This window comes from Cucurbita pepo, chromosome LG14 (assembly GCF_002806865.2).
Source record: "Cucurbita pepo subsp. pepo cultivar mu-cu-16 chromosome LG14, ASM280686v2, whole genome shotgun sequence".
NCBI lineage: Eukaryota > Viridiplantae > Streptophyta > Magnoliopsida > Cucurbitales > Cucurbitaceae > Cucurbita > Cucurbita pepo.
This window is the reverse complement of record NC_036651.1, coordinates 1,959,113-1,976,555: the sequence shown is the minus strand read 5'-3', so window position 1 is coordinate 1,976,555 and position 17,443 is coordinate 1,959,113. Positions and strand designations below refer to the sequence as shown.

General features: G+C 36.2%; 2 protein-coding genes and 1 pseudogene across 5 annotated transcripts; 1 reads left to right on the top strand and 2 right to left on the bottom strand.

The window, feature by feature from the left end:
• The first annotated feature begins 1,745 nt into the window (after positions 1-1,745).
• On the top strand, positions 1,746-8,554 carry LOC111810157 (probable magnesium transporter NIPA4). 2 transcript variants are annotated; one of them, XM_023696757.1, is made up of 9 exons: positions 1,748-2,240; positions 3,075-3,131; positions 3,689-3,779; positions 3,852-4,012; positions 4,858-4,985; positions 5,106-5,243; positions 7,246-7,338; positions 7,708-7,813; positions 8,165-8,554. In XM_023696757.1, the coding sequence occupies exons 1-9, from the start codon at positions 2,084-2,086 to the stop codon at positions 8,272-8,274; spliced, it is 1,041 nt and encodes a 346-aa protein (XP_023552525.1). In that variant the 5' UTR covers positions 1,748-2,083; the 3' UTR covers positions 8,275-8,554. The 2 variants fall into 2 exon arrangements, with proteins under 2 accessions (XP_023552526.1, XP_023552525.1); XM_023696758.1 differs by lacking the exons at positions 7,708-7,813; positions 8,165-8,554 and adding an exon at positions 7,539-7,629 and having other exon boundaries at positions 1,746-2,240.
• A 178-nt stretch (positions 8,555-8,732) lies between these two features.
• Positions 8,733-11,359, bottom strand: LOC111810158 (annotated as a pseudogene).
• Positions 11,360-12,222: 863 nt separating this feature from the next.
• Positions 12,223-17,391, bottom strand: LOC111810313 (uncharacterized protein At4g06598-like). 3 transcript variants are annotated; one of them, XM_023697008.1, is made up of 6 exons: positions 17,209-17,391; positions 15,911-16,359; positions 15,614-15,805; positions 14,529-14,604; positions 14,312-14,438; positions 12,223-12,955 (listed from the first exon to the last, which is right to left on the bottom strand). In XM_023697008.1, the coding sequence occupies exons 2-6, from the start codon at positions 16,330-16,332 to the stop codon at positions 12,711-12,713; spliced, it is 1,062 nt and encodes a 353-aa protein (XP_023552776.1). In that variant the 5' UTR covers positions 16,333-16,359; positions 17,209-17,391; the 3' UTR covers positions 12,223-12,710. The 3 variants fall into 3 exon arrangements, with proteins under 3 accessions (XP_023552776.1, XP_023552775.1, XP_023552777.1); XM_023697007.1 differs by having other exon boundaries at positions 15,614-16,359; XM_023697009.1 differs by having other exon boundaries at positions 12,897-12,955; positions 14,312-14,434; positions 15,614-16,359.
• Positions 17,392-17,443: the final 52 nt, after the last annotated feature.

Here is a 17,443-nt window from a genome sequence, read left to right as displayed (position 1 = left end):
TTTTTTTTTTTTTTTTTTTTTTTTTTTTTTTTTTTTTTTTTTTTTTTTTTTTTTTTTTTTTTTTTTTTTTGAAAATGGTAAGAGCTTTAAATTTATCGAACGAGCTGCACTCGGCCTAAAACCTTCAATATAAACTCATCGTTCTTGGCCTAAAACCTTCACTATAAACTCAATTCAAAGAGTAAATTTGAACGGAGAGGTCTCTAAATTTTTTATATTGTATCTAATAAATTTTTTAACGTTGAAAATATCAAATAAACTTTTGAACTTTCGGTTTTGTGCCTAAACAACTAGGGAGGGACTTTAAAGTTTGGAGATCTATTTGACATAAATTTGAAAACTTTAGAGATTCTGTAAAGTATCTTATCGGATGTAGATGACTATAAATATGTTCGTAAATCTTCAACTTTTCTTCTCCGTTCTTGAATATTCCTTCTACAATCTAGCCTAAGCAATAAATTATATTGAACCTTTGTTTATTATATTTTAACCAAAGTCACAAATTATGCAAAGATTAATCCTCGCAAATTATGCAAAGATTAATCCATCTGTTTACCATATTCGTATACAAATGAACTTTGTTAGGTAAGAAGTTAATACCATTTTTATTGAACCATCCACTCATCATACATAATGCAACCTAACTAGTTTCGGGTAAATTGTATCATACTCATCACCTAAATTTGAGTTCCACCAAACATATTTTTTGGTGCCTCGACTACCCTATATACTCTACATGATTACCAACACGATGGGATTGATCTAGTTGGTCCTAATAACAACACTAAATAAATAAACGTCTACCTTCCAAATATGTTCTAATCTTCTTGAGATGGAAAATGTAAAGTAATATTCGAGTTCAGTTTCCATTTAGTGTGTAAAGATATTACACTTTTACCATTAAATTTTACAGCTTAAGTTTTAAAATATTACATTTTTTACTCTCGAGTTTTGAGTTTTGTTTCCATTTGGTCTCTGGGTTTTGAGATTTACATTTTTACCCTTGATATTCATTAAATACTTACTTTTTCGTCATTGATGATAATTACTATTAATTAATTTAGAATAATTAAATTACTTTCACTAATTTTTTTTTGTCACTATTAAAATTTTATTTAAATTAATTAACTAAAACTAAACATCAAATATCATAAACGAGCATACGTAAAACTTCGAGGGTAAAAATGTAAAATACTAAAATTTATGAACCAAATGAAAACTAAACTCGAAAAAAACGTAACATTTTCGAGGGTAAAAGTGTAAAAACCAAATTTTTTACATTAAGTTTATTTAAATTAATTAACTAAAAGTAAACATCAAGCATCATAAATAAGCCGGCCTAAAACTTCGAGGGTAAAAATGTAAAATACATGAACCAAATGAAAACTAAACTCGAGAAAAACGTAACATTTTGAAACTAAAGTACCGAATGAAAATTAAACTCGAAATTCAAATAAAAACTAACTCAAAACTTAAGGTCTAAAAGAATATTTTATTTTCCCGAAAGAAAATAAAATTTTCCAACCTCTTACATTACTGCCCGTATTTTTTAACATAATCGAAAAATAAATACTTAATTTTTTAAGAAAGATATACGTCTTAACCAATTAAACAGGTTGGATTCGACCAACTACGTAAACAAAATTTAAGAGAAATTAAGATAAGTTGTTGCAACCCATTATGAGTTCTTAAATAAAAAAAATAAAATAAAATAAAATAAATCGAACAAAAAGAGGAATTTTGGAAAAAGATAAGAAAGGATCAACGAAAGTCGGAGAGCAGTCTTTATTTTGGTAAAACCAAATCAAGATTTTGGATCTCTCTCTCTCTCTTCGGATCCAAGTAATCTCCTCCCTCGTCTTCAACACCAGTCTCGAGCGCCGACAATTGTCTCCACGACAATCCCGATCTCAGATTCTCTCGCTCTAAGATCCGACATTAATCCCCTTATCTTCCTCTCTTTCCAATTCGAAGTGATTCAGTAGCATTCTGGCCGCTGTGTCCTTCTGAAGTGTGTTTTTTTTTTTCATTGATGATGTTATGATATGGTTTCCAAGCTTCGAAGCTAGGGTTTCTCTCGACCATGGCAACCACTCAAACTCCGAGCTGGCGGGAGGGCATGTCCTCTGATAATATTAAGGGCTTGGTTCTTGCTCTTTCCTCTAGTTTTTTTATTGGTGCTAGCTTCATTGTTAAGAAAAAGGGTTTGAAGAAAGCCGGCGCTTCTGGAGTCAGAGCAGGTATCTCACTCTTTCTTCTTGTTTGCTTCAGTTTTCCAAATTAAGGGTTAATGTAGTTCCTGGATTTCTTTGCTTCTGAATCTTTATCGAATTCTTAGAAATGAATGTCATGAATGTCGCAATCGGCATTTCATGCCCTGACTTATCCGTTATTAGAGGTGGGTCACACTATTAATGAGGTTCTCGACGATCTTTTCTTGATTTGAATTGTGAAATTGGATCTATTGTATCCATTTGTCAATCAATTATAGTATTTTCTTATTTGGATGCTCATTGCCAATAAAAAAAGGTTTATTTAAACTCCTTCCAAGTACAGACTGCACACCGAAAATTCCAGACACTGTAAAACAGATAGATATATTCTTAACTACCATTTGTTCCTTGGCAGACGAGTAGCCCCAAAAGTCTAATTCCTTATATAGGCTACTTGTGATGAATTGAGTTCTGTATCGTTTGAACCTTCAAGATGTTTGTCTAATCGTCTCTTCTGATTAAGAAGTGCTCTTGAGTTGGAATCATTCTGGGCAGTAGCCTTTCACAATGGTATTGAAACTGCACGTGCTGATCAATAGTTCCGTAATTATGATTTGATGCAAATCTATGCCGATTGGGATTTCTTTTTCTTATCCTCTTGGCTTCATGGGGATGTCCAATCCCCCTTTGGCACCTTTTCTTATCCTCTTGGCTTCAAGTTTTGTTTTCTATTATGTTTGATGAAGGTTCTCATGCCTTTGAAGTTGATGGTTGCTGCTTTCTTATCTTTATCATGCTTTATGTGCATGGTAACTGTTATCTAGCGTGGTTTACTGTAATTGATGTGATGATTTATGTCAGGAGTTGGAGGTTATTCTTACTTGTACGAACCTCTTTGGTGGGTGGGCATGATTACAAGTAAGTCTTTTTGACTTTTTATAATGTAGCTTATACTAAAGGCCTTTATTATTTGTTTCTCTGCCAGACGTGGCATATTTCTTTTAAAAACATGTAACCACTAAATAGAGATTACTGAAATTATTTGTTAGATCTTCCACAGATTGTGGAATTTATTTGTAATAGTTTTTTCATCAGTCCTTGATACCAGGCCCCATGGCCATTTCGTTTAATAGATGTTCCTTTATTAAGCAAACGTTTTCTGCGAACAAGTGATTCGGGATTTGGCTTCTTTCTCAATTCAGTGCATTTAGTTTTAATAAATTTACAGCAATGAAGCAATTTTTTTTTTCTTTTTTGCAAATCCTAGTTGATAAAGAAAAACATAGGGGCATGGGTTTTCTTTTTCCCGAGTGGACCTAGAAATCAATGTTTATGCTCTAAGATTAGTATTGCTTGGTGACTATTATTGCAAAGCGTATAATCCTTTCAAATTCGCAGATGTATAATGAAAGGATAAGGTTTTGAAACTGGAAAAATTATGGGAAATCCTAACGTGGAAATTGTTATTTCTACAGTGATTGTTGGAGAAATTGCTAATTTTGCGGCTTATGCATTTGCTCCAGCGATACTGGTTACCCCACTTGGTGCTCTTAGCATAATTATCAGGTATGGTCTGAAGTTGCACAGATTAAGTTAGAAGTTTTGGTTGTTTATACTCATTATCATGATGTCTTGCAGTGCAGTGCTGGCGCATATTATATTACGGGAGAGGTTGCATATTTTTGGAATTCTTGGCTGTATTCTTTGTGTAGTGGGTTCCACAACCATTGTGCTCCATGCTCCTCAAGAACGTGAAATTGAATCTGTAACTGAAGTGTGGCAAATGGCCATGGAACCAGGTAACTTTTCGTTACTGTGAATGCTGTCCTCTTTAAAATATCATTGATTCTGATTAATAGTGATTTGGTTATTTTATTTGTTTTTTAATTTAATATTTCCCATAAGAGAGGATGAGAGAACACATTGGTGACCCATGCATCTGTTTCAAGGCATAACTCAAATAATCTGGGATGAATAAGATTAAAGTGCTGGGACCCGTTCTTTAGATTCTTGTGAATGGATGCCCTTTGAAAAAAAAAATCAACAATATTTTTTTTCCATATTATTAGAAAGACGAACAAAAAGAGAAGGGGAGAGAGAGAGAGAGAGAGAGAGAGAGAGAGAGAGAGAGAGAGAGAGGGAAGGAGGGAGGCAGAGAAGAAAGAAAGAAAAACTCTCAGCATATCCTCTTATTAATGTTGAATGAAGCAATTTGGAGGTTTAAAAATTTTTAAANTTTTTTGCTTGGAATTGTGCTCTTGAAATTATTAAACTTTATGTAGTCTGTGAAAAAGCAGAGAACTGTTGACAAGTTTTTTTTTTAATTTTTTTTATCACCAGTGTAACCATAAGCTTTTTAACTTCCCCTATTAAACGAGTAGACCTTACTTGGTGTCTCCACAATAAAGTATAAGACTTTCATAAAAAACTATATATAAGTAAAGGACTGTTTACTTCACCTTTTTTAGCCGCCTCTTCTTAACTGTTAAAGCTCACAATATATGGGTGATATGAGTTGAGAGAAAAACTTTAAACCTTGTTTTTCATATCTATATCTTGGTTCTCTGGGAATGATGTTTAAAATCCAGTTACTTATTTGATTTAACTAACATATTGGTAATAATAATGAACTTTTATTTGGCAGCCTTTCTATTATATGCAGCTTTGGTCATGACAGCTGTGTTTATACTTATATTCCACTTTATACCACAATATGGCCAGACTCACATTATGGTTTACATTGGTGTTTGTTCCCTTGTAGGATCTTTGTCGGTATGTATCCATCTTGCCATCCCCGTTATCTTTATAATTTTAGAAGTTTTCTGCAATTTTTAATTTCTAATTTTTCCTTCTCTTCTTCAAGTGATTTTGTAATTGAATATCTAATGACAGGTCATGAGTGTGAAAGCAATAGGAATTGCCTTGAAGCTAACATTATCAGGAATGAACCAGCTAATATATCCTCAAACCTGGATATTTACTTTAGTTGTGATCACTTGTGTGCTTACGCAAATGAATTATTTAAACAAGGTAAGTAGTGCTCATTTATGGTTTTAATCTTTTTAGAAACAAATTTAGCATTACTCCCTGTATCCTTATATGATAGTATTTTTGTGGTCCATAAGTTCATAATTTGATCTCCGGAGTCTTTTTGCATGCATACATATATATATATAGAGAGAGAGAGAGATTCACTGGAATCTCTCTNGGGGGGGGGGGGGGTGGTTCTGCGATTGAAATAACAGAATGTAAGCGATTTTAGGGAGGTGAAGTAACCCAAGGGTAGCTATATAGGTCCCGATTGTCAATGATCAAGAAAAAAGGAAGCTTGAGTGATAGATGAATGAGTTTGCCAAATCCATCCACAGATAGAATAGAAGGGTGTGAACTCTTAAAGTGATTCATGAAGCTATCATAAAACACAAGTGTTCTTACTAAAGAAAACACAAAGAAAGATCATTTGAAGCAAGAACATTTCATCAGTGAACCTTGATACTTGGAGGGATCAATGTCAATACTGACGAGACTACTGTGGCAGTGGCAAGCGTTGTGCTGTCAAAATGAAGAACTTTCAATGTAGGTTTTGTTTAGTTCTTCCAGTTTGTTTTGTTATTTCATGAGTTCGGAAGGATGTGGGTTGTTCAAAGTTATATGAAGGAATTGGTGCAGGGTTGACGTCTCCGTTGTTTAAGGACTTTTGTCTCTTTTGATTCCTCGTGGTTGTTAAGTGCATTTGCTCTTCCTTTTTTCATTTGTGCTTTTCGTTTGTTTTTTCCTTTCATTTATTGTGGTATTGGGTTTTTGTACTTTCCTTCATCTCAATGGAAGAGAGGTTTCACTGTTTTGGTAATTGGAAAAGACTTAGAGGAAAGCATATTTGGAACCAAGAGCGCCTCAAAAAAATCAACTTCTTCATCTGATCTATATGCAGGAAAGCAGACCTCACAAATGAGACAGTGCGGAAAGCCTATCCAGACAAACATCTCAATATCTCCTAGCTGGTGCATCCTTTGCGAAAGCGTGAGTGGAACCTTGGATCACTGTAACAGCCCAACCCAAGCCCACCTCTAGTAGATATTTTTCTTTTTGGACTTTTCCTTCTGGACTTCCCCTCAAACGAAGGCTTTAAAATGCGTCTGCTAGGGATAGGTTTTCATACCGTTATAAGGAATGCTTCGTTCCCCTCTCCAACCGATTTGGGATCTCACAATCCACCCCTCTTGAGGGCCCAGCGTCCTCGCTGGCACACTGCCCGATGTTTTGTCTGATACCATTTGTGACAACCCAAGCCTGCAGATATTGTCCTCTTTGGACTTTCCCTTCTGGACTTCCCTTCAAAGTTTTAAAACGCGTCTACCAGGAAGAGGTTTCCACACCCTTATAAGGAATGTTTTGTTCTCCTCTCCAACTGAGGTGGGATCTCACATTCTCTCAATGTGCTTTTGTGCCAAGTTGGCGGTGACTACCCTAAACATCTTTGAAATTCAACAGTGCTTCCCAAGAGTTGTTAGAGAGAGACTTATCCAGACTTTGCGCAGGAATCCTTTCAAGTGAAAGGTGAAAATTTATTGGATTGACATTTTCAGGTCCTTATGAGGCAAACTTGACGCGAAAGACGTTGAGCAAGTCAAGATAGTTGCGTGGACTCCTACCTTATGGATGTCCTTATTTGGAAAAGGGTGATTGGCCTAGCTTCCAAATAGTACTCTCTTTGTAGATCTTTCTTATTACTCTGTTTTAGACATTAGTGCCAATGGGAGAGAATTTACGTAATCCAATTCGCTGGTAGACAAGCAAAAAGAAGTTGTATATATATATATATATATATATATATATATATACATACATATATATATATATTTACCATTTTTATGTATGAGATTGGATGTGTTGGTGCTAGTTTATATATTTGGGTATTCTTGATTGAACTTATGTTTTCTTATGAATGTATATTTTCAATCGTTTTAAAGAATATATACCTTTTTTATATGATCTCATCTAGCCAACATATTTCTCCTCTCTATGTTTGCAGGCACTCGACACTTTTAATACAGCTGTTGTGTCACCGATATACTACGTTATGTTCACATCATTTACCATCTTGGCCAGTGTGATAATGTTTAAGGTATACCCGACTGCTGATTGTGGTTTCTTTAAACGTGTACAAAGTGATCGAACATATTTTGATCTGTTTAAAAAAAAAAAAATTCATAGCACACTACATTATGGGATCTTATCAATGAGAAATGTTCAGAGTTTTGCATGCATGTATATCCTTGCTTTCTTGCTTTGTCTGGTTCTGAGTCATGGTGTTTTTTGTTCTAGTTTATAGATGGATCTAGAAGCCACAGTACATTGTTACGTTCTAGCTAGGTGTTCTTCATATTTAACTCTCTCTCTCTCTCTCTCTCTCTCTCTCTCTCTCTCTTAGATTATTGCCTCCACATATTTAAATGTAGGTATTTTTCAACATCTTTTGAATTACTTCTTTCAGGACTGGGACAGGCAGAGCCCAACGCAGGTTGTGACGGAGATGTGTGGATTTGTAACCATTCTTTCAGGAACTTTTCTTCTTCATAAAACAAAGGACATGGCTGATGGTATGCCTCCTTAAAATTATGCTGTCATTTTCAAATTTGGTCCTTTTTTTTTCATCTTTGTTTATTTATAGCTTAGGTAGACACACTATACCCCACTCGTTTCCTTAGAGGCTTTGTCCACTCAAAGCCAGCACTAGGAGATCATAAGGGGTTTTAATTATTAAGTTTTCATCCTGACACGTAAAACAAACATCTCGAACACTTGGGATTACCCCATCCCTATCAATAGTAGTCTATACCAGGATACATGTATACAAAAACAAACTGTCATTATTAGTACATTGATCATAGCTGTATATATCATTTTTCACAAATGTTGAATCTATTCCATAACTTTGCAAACTGTTACAGGTCCATCGGCGAGCTTATCGATACGTCTCTCTAAGCATGCCGAAGAGGATGGGTTTAGTGGTGGAGAAGGCATTCCTCTCAGACGACAAGAATCCTCGAGGTTGCCTTGATCCTTTGAAAGTATGAGCATGTTCAGGTTTCATGTCGACATCAACTTGTATTCTATCACAAGTTTCTACCCCCTAGATGTTCCTTTTTGGATATAAGTAAAGATAGAAAGGTGAGAATTTTCTTTCACTTCCCATTCTGTCTCCCTAGACTTGACAATGGGGGTAATGCATATTGCCGTTGTACACAAGATCTTGCGACCTCACACAAATCCCATATGAAAGATGCAAGCCAACAGAATTCTTTTTCATCAATTGGTAATACATATTGCCTCTCCCCACATATCAGAACTCGCTCGGTCTCTTTCTAAAATGCACGGATATAGCTGTTCTTAGACCGTCTATTCAGCCATTTTCATTCTTAGTGTTCTGAAAATTGCCTTGGTTTTCTTCTTCATTCACATTTTAAATATGGGTTCGTGATGTTTGTATCAAGCAGGTAGCACTTTTGAGGAGTGGGGTATGACTAGTTTAACCTAAACTCAAGAGCTCAAGGTGATTGTAATTTCCCTTTGTTTCTAAGCTTCGGTATATCTAAAACGCAAGTCTTTCCTTTGTTGCAATCCTCCGAGTTTAATCGGTTCTTTCCAGTAATTGAAAGTAGAACTGAAACAGAGACAAGATTAGTCGTTAATCTGTATCATGGTTTAACATGGAGAAAAAGAAATAAAACATTCTTAGAAAGGATTACTAGGTGATGGATTTGTAAAGTAATGGTAATTTCATTGTTGCCTCGAGTTAACAGCAAAACCTAATGTGGTGTGTCATTTAAGATTAAATTGCATCTGACTTGTTTTGAATCAAGACTTCTGGCTTCTCAACCTTTTGGCATTTGCTTTAAGAGGTCAGAAACGGAAGCACAATGTGTTGATTTGTAATCACAGTTCTCACAGTAATGCTGCAATAGCTGAATGGCCCCAACTTACCTGCAATCATGCCAATGCACAAACTGTTTAGGAGCATATCGAATTATTTGCATCTAAAGGCCTTTCCCCATCACACGAACAAAGAGAGAAATTTCATGAATATCTAAGAGTTCAACACAGGGCGGGGATACAAACCTAATGGTTGAGAGAGTACACTTTATGCGAGCTATGGTCACTTTGTGAGAGTATCTAAAGCTGAAATTTGGTTGCATAGATCTAAGAAACATGGACTACGGGCATTGGCACAATGCAGACTAGTCATGAAAACAAGCAGGCATTTCCCGAAGCAACGAGTGCATAGATTAAGAAAATATCCCAATTCCTCCCAAGGAATAGGTTGCTTAAACTATTATAGGATGTTTGTCTACGCATAACTCAGATATAAAAGCACCCCTGCTCTCTTTCAAAGGTCGTTAATGAAGAAAAAAGGTCAAAGAAAAAGCCTCAGGAAGGAATAGGTTTTCTACTTCCTAAAAAGTTACAGCTGAACAATAATGTCCCATGTATAACTGTGATCTAAGGCCCTTCGGTAAAGTATCAAACTTCAACATCATTACAAACCATGTAATGCAGTAGGATCGAGACTAGGAGATCTATATGCCTCTAGTGTAAACCAACGTGTTTATCCATTCTCCCCAACTAGAAAATGGGATGAACTTAGATTTTGGGAAGAGAGATGAATGGAGTGCTTTAACCTGGCCTTCTACATTCCCCAGTTTGCAGCAGCTGTGACAAACAAAACAGAGAGGTGGCTAAACGGGACAACATTGAAACTTCTTGGGGACTTAAGGCCAATCAAAGGGAAGCTGGATACTAGGGATTGGGAGTCGGATCGGTCGGGTCTCTTTATTTGCTTATCTTTTTAGGAGTTTAAGCAGAACTATCACTCATTTGGACCTTCTTAGAAAATGCCCAAGAAAATCATCTTCTTTTGCTGGTCCACTTCTTGCTGTTAGAAGGTTCAAAAGGTCTCATCTCAGTATCTACATGAATCCCTGAAGATGTGTATTATGTCAATACCAGTGAACTTCAAAACTTTGAACTAAAATCTAATTGTCCGAAATAGAATTCTGTTGATCGATTATATACATTTTTAACAACTTTCCAGCACAAATGCACCAAATAAACAAGTATAACTAGGAAATGTGGAAGTTGATCTTCAGTAAAATCCTATTTACCTGGCAGGGATAAAGGAAAATTAACAAGAAAAAAAATCAATCGATCGGTACCTAAATAAACAAGCATAACTAGGAAATGTGAAAGTTTGGTGATTCTCAAGAACAAATTGATGGAGCTGAAATTCAGAGTAGAATATACACGAGCTGGATGAGAATTAAATAGTTCATACGAAACCATAACTTAACAGAAAAGCTTTCCTTCAATTCTAATCATGAAGACATCATTCGTGACTGAGCAACCTATTGGTCAAAAAACGAAGATTGGTCTTCGGAACATGGAGAATAAGCTTTATCTCTAAATATCATATTAGAAATACATGGAAACACATCTCAATTTCCAAAAACGAATGAAAGATAGTTCAAATCGACAAAAATTATACAAAACTCTTACGCACAGATACAGACCTCAGTAAGCTATCCGAAAATTCCCAAATCAAGGATTACAATACTTGGTCCAAGTACGCCCGTCAATGAACCAAGCATGAGGAGGAAAGAAAACAGATCATAATTATAAAACCAAATGTTTACCACATCGAGGAATCAAACCGGAAAGCTTTTCTGTTTTCTTGCTTGATTCACGTTTTGTTTGATCCGTCGGAGAAAGCAGATATGGATAATTCAAAGGAAAGAAAAAACACTAAGCACAAAACAGAAAGAATATAACATAGCATTCCAGAATTTTTCGTTAAGAGATACAGTAAAACAGAGAATAAAAAGAAAGATATTCGAATCCAATCCTTCGATCCTCCGATTCATGCAAATGACTCAAACGAACAACATCAAACATCGACGAACAGCCTAAAAACGTGAGATTCTTTCGTCGCAGATTCCTCGGGAAACAAACTCAAAGAAAAATCTTAACCTAAACTTACTTGTGAGGAAGAACGATAGCTTTGGAGAAACAAGCTTGAATGTCGCACGCCTCCTCCTTGCAGGGTTCTTTGCTCGGTTGAGGCATTTCTCTATCTCTCTCTCTCTCCTTCTCTCGCGATGTCCAACAAATTATTATATATGAATTGAAAAATAATAATAATAATAATAATAATAATACTCCAGAAAAATCCACGTGGAGATCTTGGCTACTTTATAAAATAATTTTTTAAAATTAAATTGTTGAACACTTTCTAGCTACTATTGAGCCATCTACCACCTATAAGTTAACCCAATCTCAATCTCTTATTTTCGAGTTAAATTGGATTAGGTTGTCGGGTTATTCAAATTGACATTGCGATGGTTAGCTACACTAGCTACACATAAAGAATTATATGTAAGTACTTTAAGAAATTACTGAAGGTGGTTGGGCAAGGAGCTACCTGTGAGGTACAAGGCGACAAGATGGTTGAGCACTGAAGTGCAAAGGTGTCGAGGTGAGGGGCATTTCGTCTTGTCTAAAAGAAGTGTGACGTTTAGAGTTTGCAAGGGACATGGTGTGTCCCAAAGGTGTTCAAGTGAGGGGCATTTCGTCTTGTCTACAAGGAGTCTACAAGGAGTGACGTCTAGTTTGCAAGGGACATGGTGTGTCGCAAAGGTGTCCAAGTGAGGGGCATTTCGTCTTGTCTACAAAGACTCTACAAGGAGTGTGTGTGACGTCTAGTTTGCAAGGGACATGGTGTGTCGTTTGTGAGCTCACAAGCCTTCACTTTTAGAAGGAAGAAATAACATGATCATGTCGCGAGAGAATCCCAAATCCTACGAATGAATCGTTACGAAAAAATTCTTAAACTTTCGACTTAAAATTTTGATTTTGCATCTAAGAGGACCTAGACCGAACAAAATTTATTCAATATCATCTATTAGATCACATGTTTTCTCTTTTTTTTCTTCAATAGAAGAGAGTGTAGGAAGCATTGCATGAGTAAATCAAGGATTTCATTGGAAATCACAAGTTATTTCTCACCATAATGCATTACAGGTACTGAATGTCTGTCCAAACAGCACAGAAGAGAGTGAATTTTTTGGATGAAACAAAAAGAAAAGAAAAGAAAAGAAAAGAAAAAATGGTGCTTGCTTACAACTAATGTGGATCATAATTGATTAGACGACATAATACAGTACATACAGATACCACCACCTCCGGTAGGCCACACAACCCATGTAGAACAAACAAAACAACGGCAATGACCACCAGGTGCATGCATGCATATGAAGATGTTAACTCCAGAAAAGCCAGGAAACAGCGGCAAAGAATTAAAAGGCAGAGAGGAGGGACACAGACAGGTACCAACACTGGAAGAGATCAGCAGCAGCAGCGTCTTGCACAACGGGACGATCGTTTTCGTTCACCAATTCGGCAAAAATTACCCAGGCACAACACTTTTGAAGCCAAACCAGAAACCTAACTGCGCACTGGACCTGTTACCGGGTCACGACTTGAACCAGAATCCTTTTGCTTCAAAGAAAGATTCGCAAATTGATTGTCGAGGTCTTTGCTTGAACTACGTCGATGACTAGAAGAGGGTCGTAGTTGTTGAGGTTGTTGCTGCTGCTGATGTTGCTGCTGCTGATGTTGCTGCTGCTGATGTTGCTGCTGGTGCATAGCTCTTAGCCTTCCAATCTCCCTCTCCAGTACTTCCTGCTCCACTGGACATAGTTCATCTCTTAGCTTTCTTGTAGAAATAAGAGGACATTGTACTACTCATAACATGCATCCAAGAGTTCTTTCAAAGCATGGAATTGTCTACAAAGTGGCAACTCTTTTATGATGTTAATACTAGTGCACATAGTTTTCCCAACTAAGTTCGACATTAGCACTGAAATATACACAATTAAGTTCAACCGTTCAATAAAACCGAAGGAAAAGGTCGGTTACAAATTCATCTGGAAAATAATAGTTAGGAAGTCACCGTCAAGAAGGGAAAACAATACTAGGACTCCTAGAAGCCGAGCCAACGACACGATGGTCTTCTCAATATGCACCACAAACTCCACTTAAGAAAGCAAATATAGGCATTTGTTCCAAGCTAAACGTCAATGTAAAGTGATGAGATCATGAGTAGAAGGTAAGTCACTAGTCACCATGTATGAAGATTATTAAAGAAATCGCTAGTCAATGTAGTAAATCTATCTTGATCAACAATATCAATGAAGATAAGACAAGAATTGTAATGGAGTTACTCACATGCGATAAATCAGAACAGTTCTCAGTTCACATGCAAGTGTAATATCAAGTTTAGATCACGAAGTTTCAACACTTCTAAATTATTTAATAACTTGTTTATGCATCCATTCCAAACACATAATTTCAGAATTATAAAAATATAAAGATAAACATATTTTAAATGGGTCCCAGTACTTTTGTTGTAGTATGATTTTAGTCCCTACACCTTCATATGTTTCAACTTGGTCTATATACTTGAGAACAAAATTTACCAACACTCCTTGCATGTCTATCTCTTGCTGAATGTAAGGATCAACATAGCATCATATCAGATTACAAATGATGTCACATCATTCAAGTACACGAACTAAAATGAAATAATTTGAAATACAAGAATAAAATAGGGACTAAAGATCTAACCTTTTTAATTAGTGTTCTTTAAGAAAGNTTTGTTTTGTTTTGTTTTGTTTTGTTTTGTTTTGTTTGGTTTTGGGTTTGGGTTGATTTCTTATCTATTTCTCATCGAATGAAATTCCTTGCTCGGTTTCCTTATCAAAAGATAGACAGCTACAGAAATCATTTACCGGGAAAGAATACCCTTCCTTAATCTCTTTCTAGCGCATCATAATTCTGTCAAAAGTTCTATGTAATAGTACCATGAAGTTTGTTTGCAGATAAATACCACAGTTAATGACTCAAGTAACATTTACTTATATATCGAATCTACCTACATACTTACATATTTACCTGTGTATCAAATCTGTCTACCTACTTCCCTGTATAACTATGTATCTATCAATCTACACAGAAAAAGAGACAACTCGTGAATAGGAGCTTACAGTATTTAATTAGCTGCTCTTGAGCTAAATTCTCTAACCGCTGCTTGAGAGCATTGTTTTCCATGCTAAGAATAAGATGCTGCTGGTTGAGAAATTCAAGCTCAGCTGAGACTTCAGAGCCCTCTGCCTATGGAATAACAAATGTTGAGGTGATATTTGACCTTTTACATCAACTGTATGAACCTACTAATTCATAATTTCAGCATCCAATACTGACCTGCAGAGCTTGTACTTTCCTTTCAAGCTCAGCTATATATTGAAGTTTCCGAACCCTTGAACGCTGAGCAAATTGCCTGTATCATTTGATATCAAAATTAAATCAAATGGAAGTTGTAAATGCAATTAACAGGAAGTTTCCACTCGTAAATAAAGGAACCACATTATTAAGTATCAATAAAACTATCCCAATGTCAGATTAATGAAAACAAGCAATATATAGCATAATAAATAATGGGACATGAAATGTACAAAAATTCTATGTTTGATCATCAAGATAGGGATAGTTAGCATGAGAACGAAATGTACTGCACTGTCATTATTTTCATTGTTCTCACTTCATTATAAGTATAATTAGAATATGAACCAATGGCAAACACGTTTTCAATGTACTTCTTCAGTTTAGGATATTGATCAGGACCATGCAACATTTCATAATCCACAAACTCAAATGATATTTCACATTTAAGTCTTGCGGCCAAAAAAATTTACTAGTGACCACATAATGGAATCCAACGACCTCTACTGTGGCATCCATCACTGTGAAATTTCAATCATAGAGCACAAGCAAGGACAATATCAAGTTATTCAAAGAAATGTCCTTATTTTCCATCTTATGGTTACACCACTAGAATTAGAAGGTGTCATCTCCCTTTGTGTTTCTTATTCTTCTTTGAAGTGAAAGGTTGGCACTATCTTTCTCTCTCTTTCTCCTTTTTGACATTCGTGAGTGTCCAAGCCAACTTACACACCTCGACTATTCTCACAAGCTAACACTACAAGAATTGGGCACCTAAGAAACTTGTAGAATAATAAATTCAAGGTTGTGGTCATCTTGGATTGAACCTCATTCCCTTTCAGTCTTATATTATACTCATGACCCTTACCACTAGGTCAACCCATTATGTTTGTTATAAATTTCTTTCTCTAATAAAAGAAATCCGTATTTTCAAATACATACTGTTTGGCACGTTTATTTTCTGTATAGGGATATTCAACTAAAACAAGCACTCTTGGTCAAGATGTTAACCAAGTTTCAGTATATATATGCAGATACTAAAATAAAGCAAAACATCATATACATACTGTTTGGCGCGTTTATTTTCTGTATCAGACGAAGATGATTTTCCATGAGAAACATCTTTCCTTTCAGAAGAGACTTTTGGATCGTGTGAACCAGACTCAACTGGATCCTGTTTTTCACTTGCTGTAGAAGGCAAACCATCTGCTTCCTGCGGAGCGCTTAATGGTCCTGAGGTATGAATAACAATGTTCGCCCTGGGAGAATGAAGAGCAATAGGATTATTCATGGTAGATAAAGATGATTCCCACACCCTATTCTTCTGTTTTGTTATATTCGCTTCAGTATAGAATGAAGCATGCCTTGCATCCCTTTGATGATCAAATTCTTGAGATAACCATGAGTGTCCAGGAATTGCATTTGCATATTTGAAATCTTCTTGTGTGATACTATCAAAATTAACATTGGCAGCATCTGTATATGCAAAGGAGTCACTCGACGAACGTCGATGACCAACTCTGCGAACAGGGGTCTCTGGCTCATTGAGGAGATCATCAAGCCAAGAAGGCTGCTCCTCTATTAAAATGCTTTCGGAAGAAGTTCTTTGATGGTAGCTGTTACCATCTCGTGGTCTCTGAACAGCTTTTGCACCGATAACAGTGTTAGGAACAAATTCAGTATATGATGGAGAAATGCTCGGAAAGGGACTTTTGGGAGGGAGTAGTGCATGTTTCCCAGAACTCATAAAATTTCTGATGTTGGATGACCCTTTAGAATTCTCCATAGTAAGAAATACGAGAAACTCCTTTTCCTGTAACATGATAAGAACTATCTCAGAACAAGACAGACATGGTCGATAGATTAAGGTTAAGAAGCAACAAAAAGGGCAGTCCAAGAAACATCTGCAAACACAATTAGAACTCTTTTCAGCTATGCTAAAACAATGTATTGCTTTTATCTACATTGTGCCATGTACACGTTTATGCTGCTCGCTCGAACGCAAATCAATTCGCTGAAACAATGAACTAACTACGCCACGAAGTGGTACTAAACAACAGAGGACAATATCGATAGCAGATCAGCCAAAAAACATCAAATAGTAAGGGAGCTGTACACCAAAACTTTACAAATTATGAAAAATTGGGAGTAGCTAATTTAGAAACAAAACAAAGGGAATCCCGTCCAAACAAAAAAGATCAAATGAAAATTGAAATCTTACACAACCATACCCTTACCCATTTAACTAAAAACTAGGCAGAGAAGATCGATATCAACCATTATCTCCTCCACTAAACAGATACATTCGGATGATTCTGTAAAATAAGATTTTCAAGGCTCCAGCCTCAAGAAAAAGATGTAAAAGCCTCCCCTTCAATTCCCTCCCACATTTTCTCAGCAACCAAAATAAAACCTGAAGGATGCATAAAAAAACTCAAATCCTATTGAAAGAACAGTTTCAGAGAGGAAGAGAATCAAACAAAAAGGCGAGATTTGAAGGGCCGACGAGACAACTGGCGAACAAATTGCATAAAATCAGAACAAATTCAATAAAGTGGAAGCGGAAAAATGGGAAACAATTCCTCTATTTTGTAGAAACAGAAGGAAAACATGAGAGAGAGAGAGAGAGAGAGAGAGAGAGAAAGAGAGGAAAAGAACAAACCTCTATGGCGATTGAAGAACGAAGATCTTCGAAGCGTAACGCGAACAAGGAACGAATTCAAGGCGAAAATGTTCTCAGAAATTTTACCTTTTCTCTAGGGTTTGGATTTTCACCCCCACCTCTCAAGATGCTGAGCTCTCTCTCTCTCTCTCTCTCTCTCTCTCTCTCTCTCTCTCTCTCTCTCTGTCTGAGACTGAAATTAAGTGGGTGCAGATGCCGGAAGCTTAGATTGAAA

Bases quoted from the DNA above. Each gene is read 5' to 3' on its own strand.
- LOC111810157 (XM_023696757.1), top strand. From the start codon at position 2,084: ATGGCAACCACTCAAACTCCGAGCTGGCGGGAGGGCATGTCCTCTGAT. The intron at 3,132-3,688 runs GTAAGTCTTTTT...TTATTTCTACAG, and splicing joins GTGGGTGGGCATGATTACAA to TGATTGTTGGAGAAATTGCT. The intron at 4,986-5,105 runs GTATGTATCCAT...ATCTAATGACAG, and splicing joins CCCTTGTAGGATCTTTGTCG to GTCATGAGTGTGAAAGCAAT.
- LOC111810313 (XM_023697007.1), bottom strand. From the start codon at position 16,332: ATGGAGAATTCTAAAGGGTCATCCAACATCAGAAATTTTATGAGTTCT. The intron at 14,605-15,613 runs GTATGTATATGA...CAAATGATACAG, and splicing joins GAAAATAAACGCGCCAAACA to GCAATTTGCTCAGCGTTCAA. The intron at 14,439-14,528 runs GTCAGTATTGGA...GTTATTCCATAG, and splicing joins GGAAAGTACAAGCTCTGCAG to GCAGAGGGCTCTGAAGTCTC.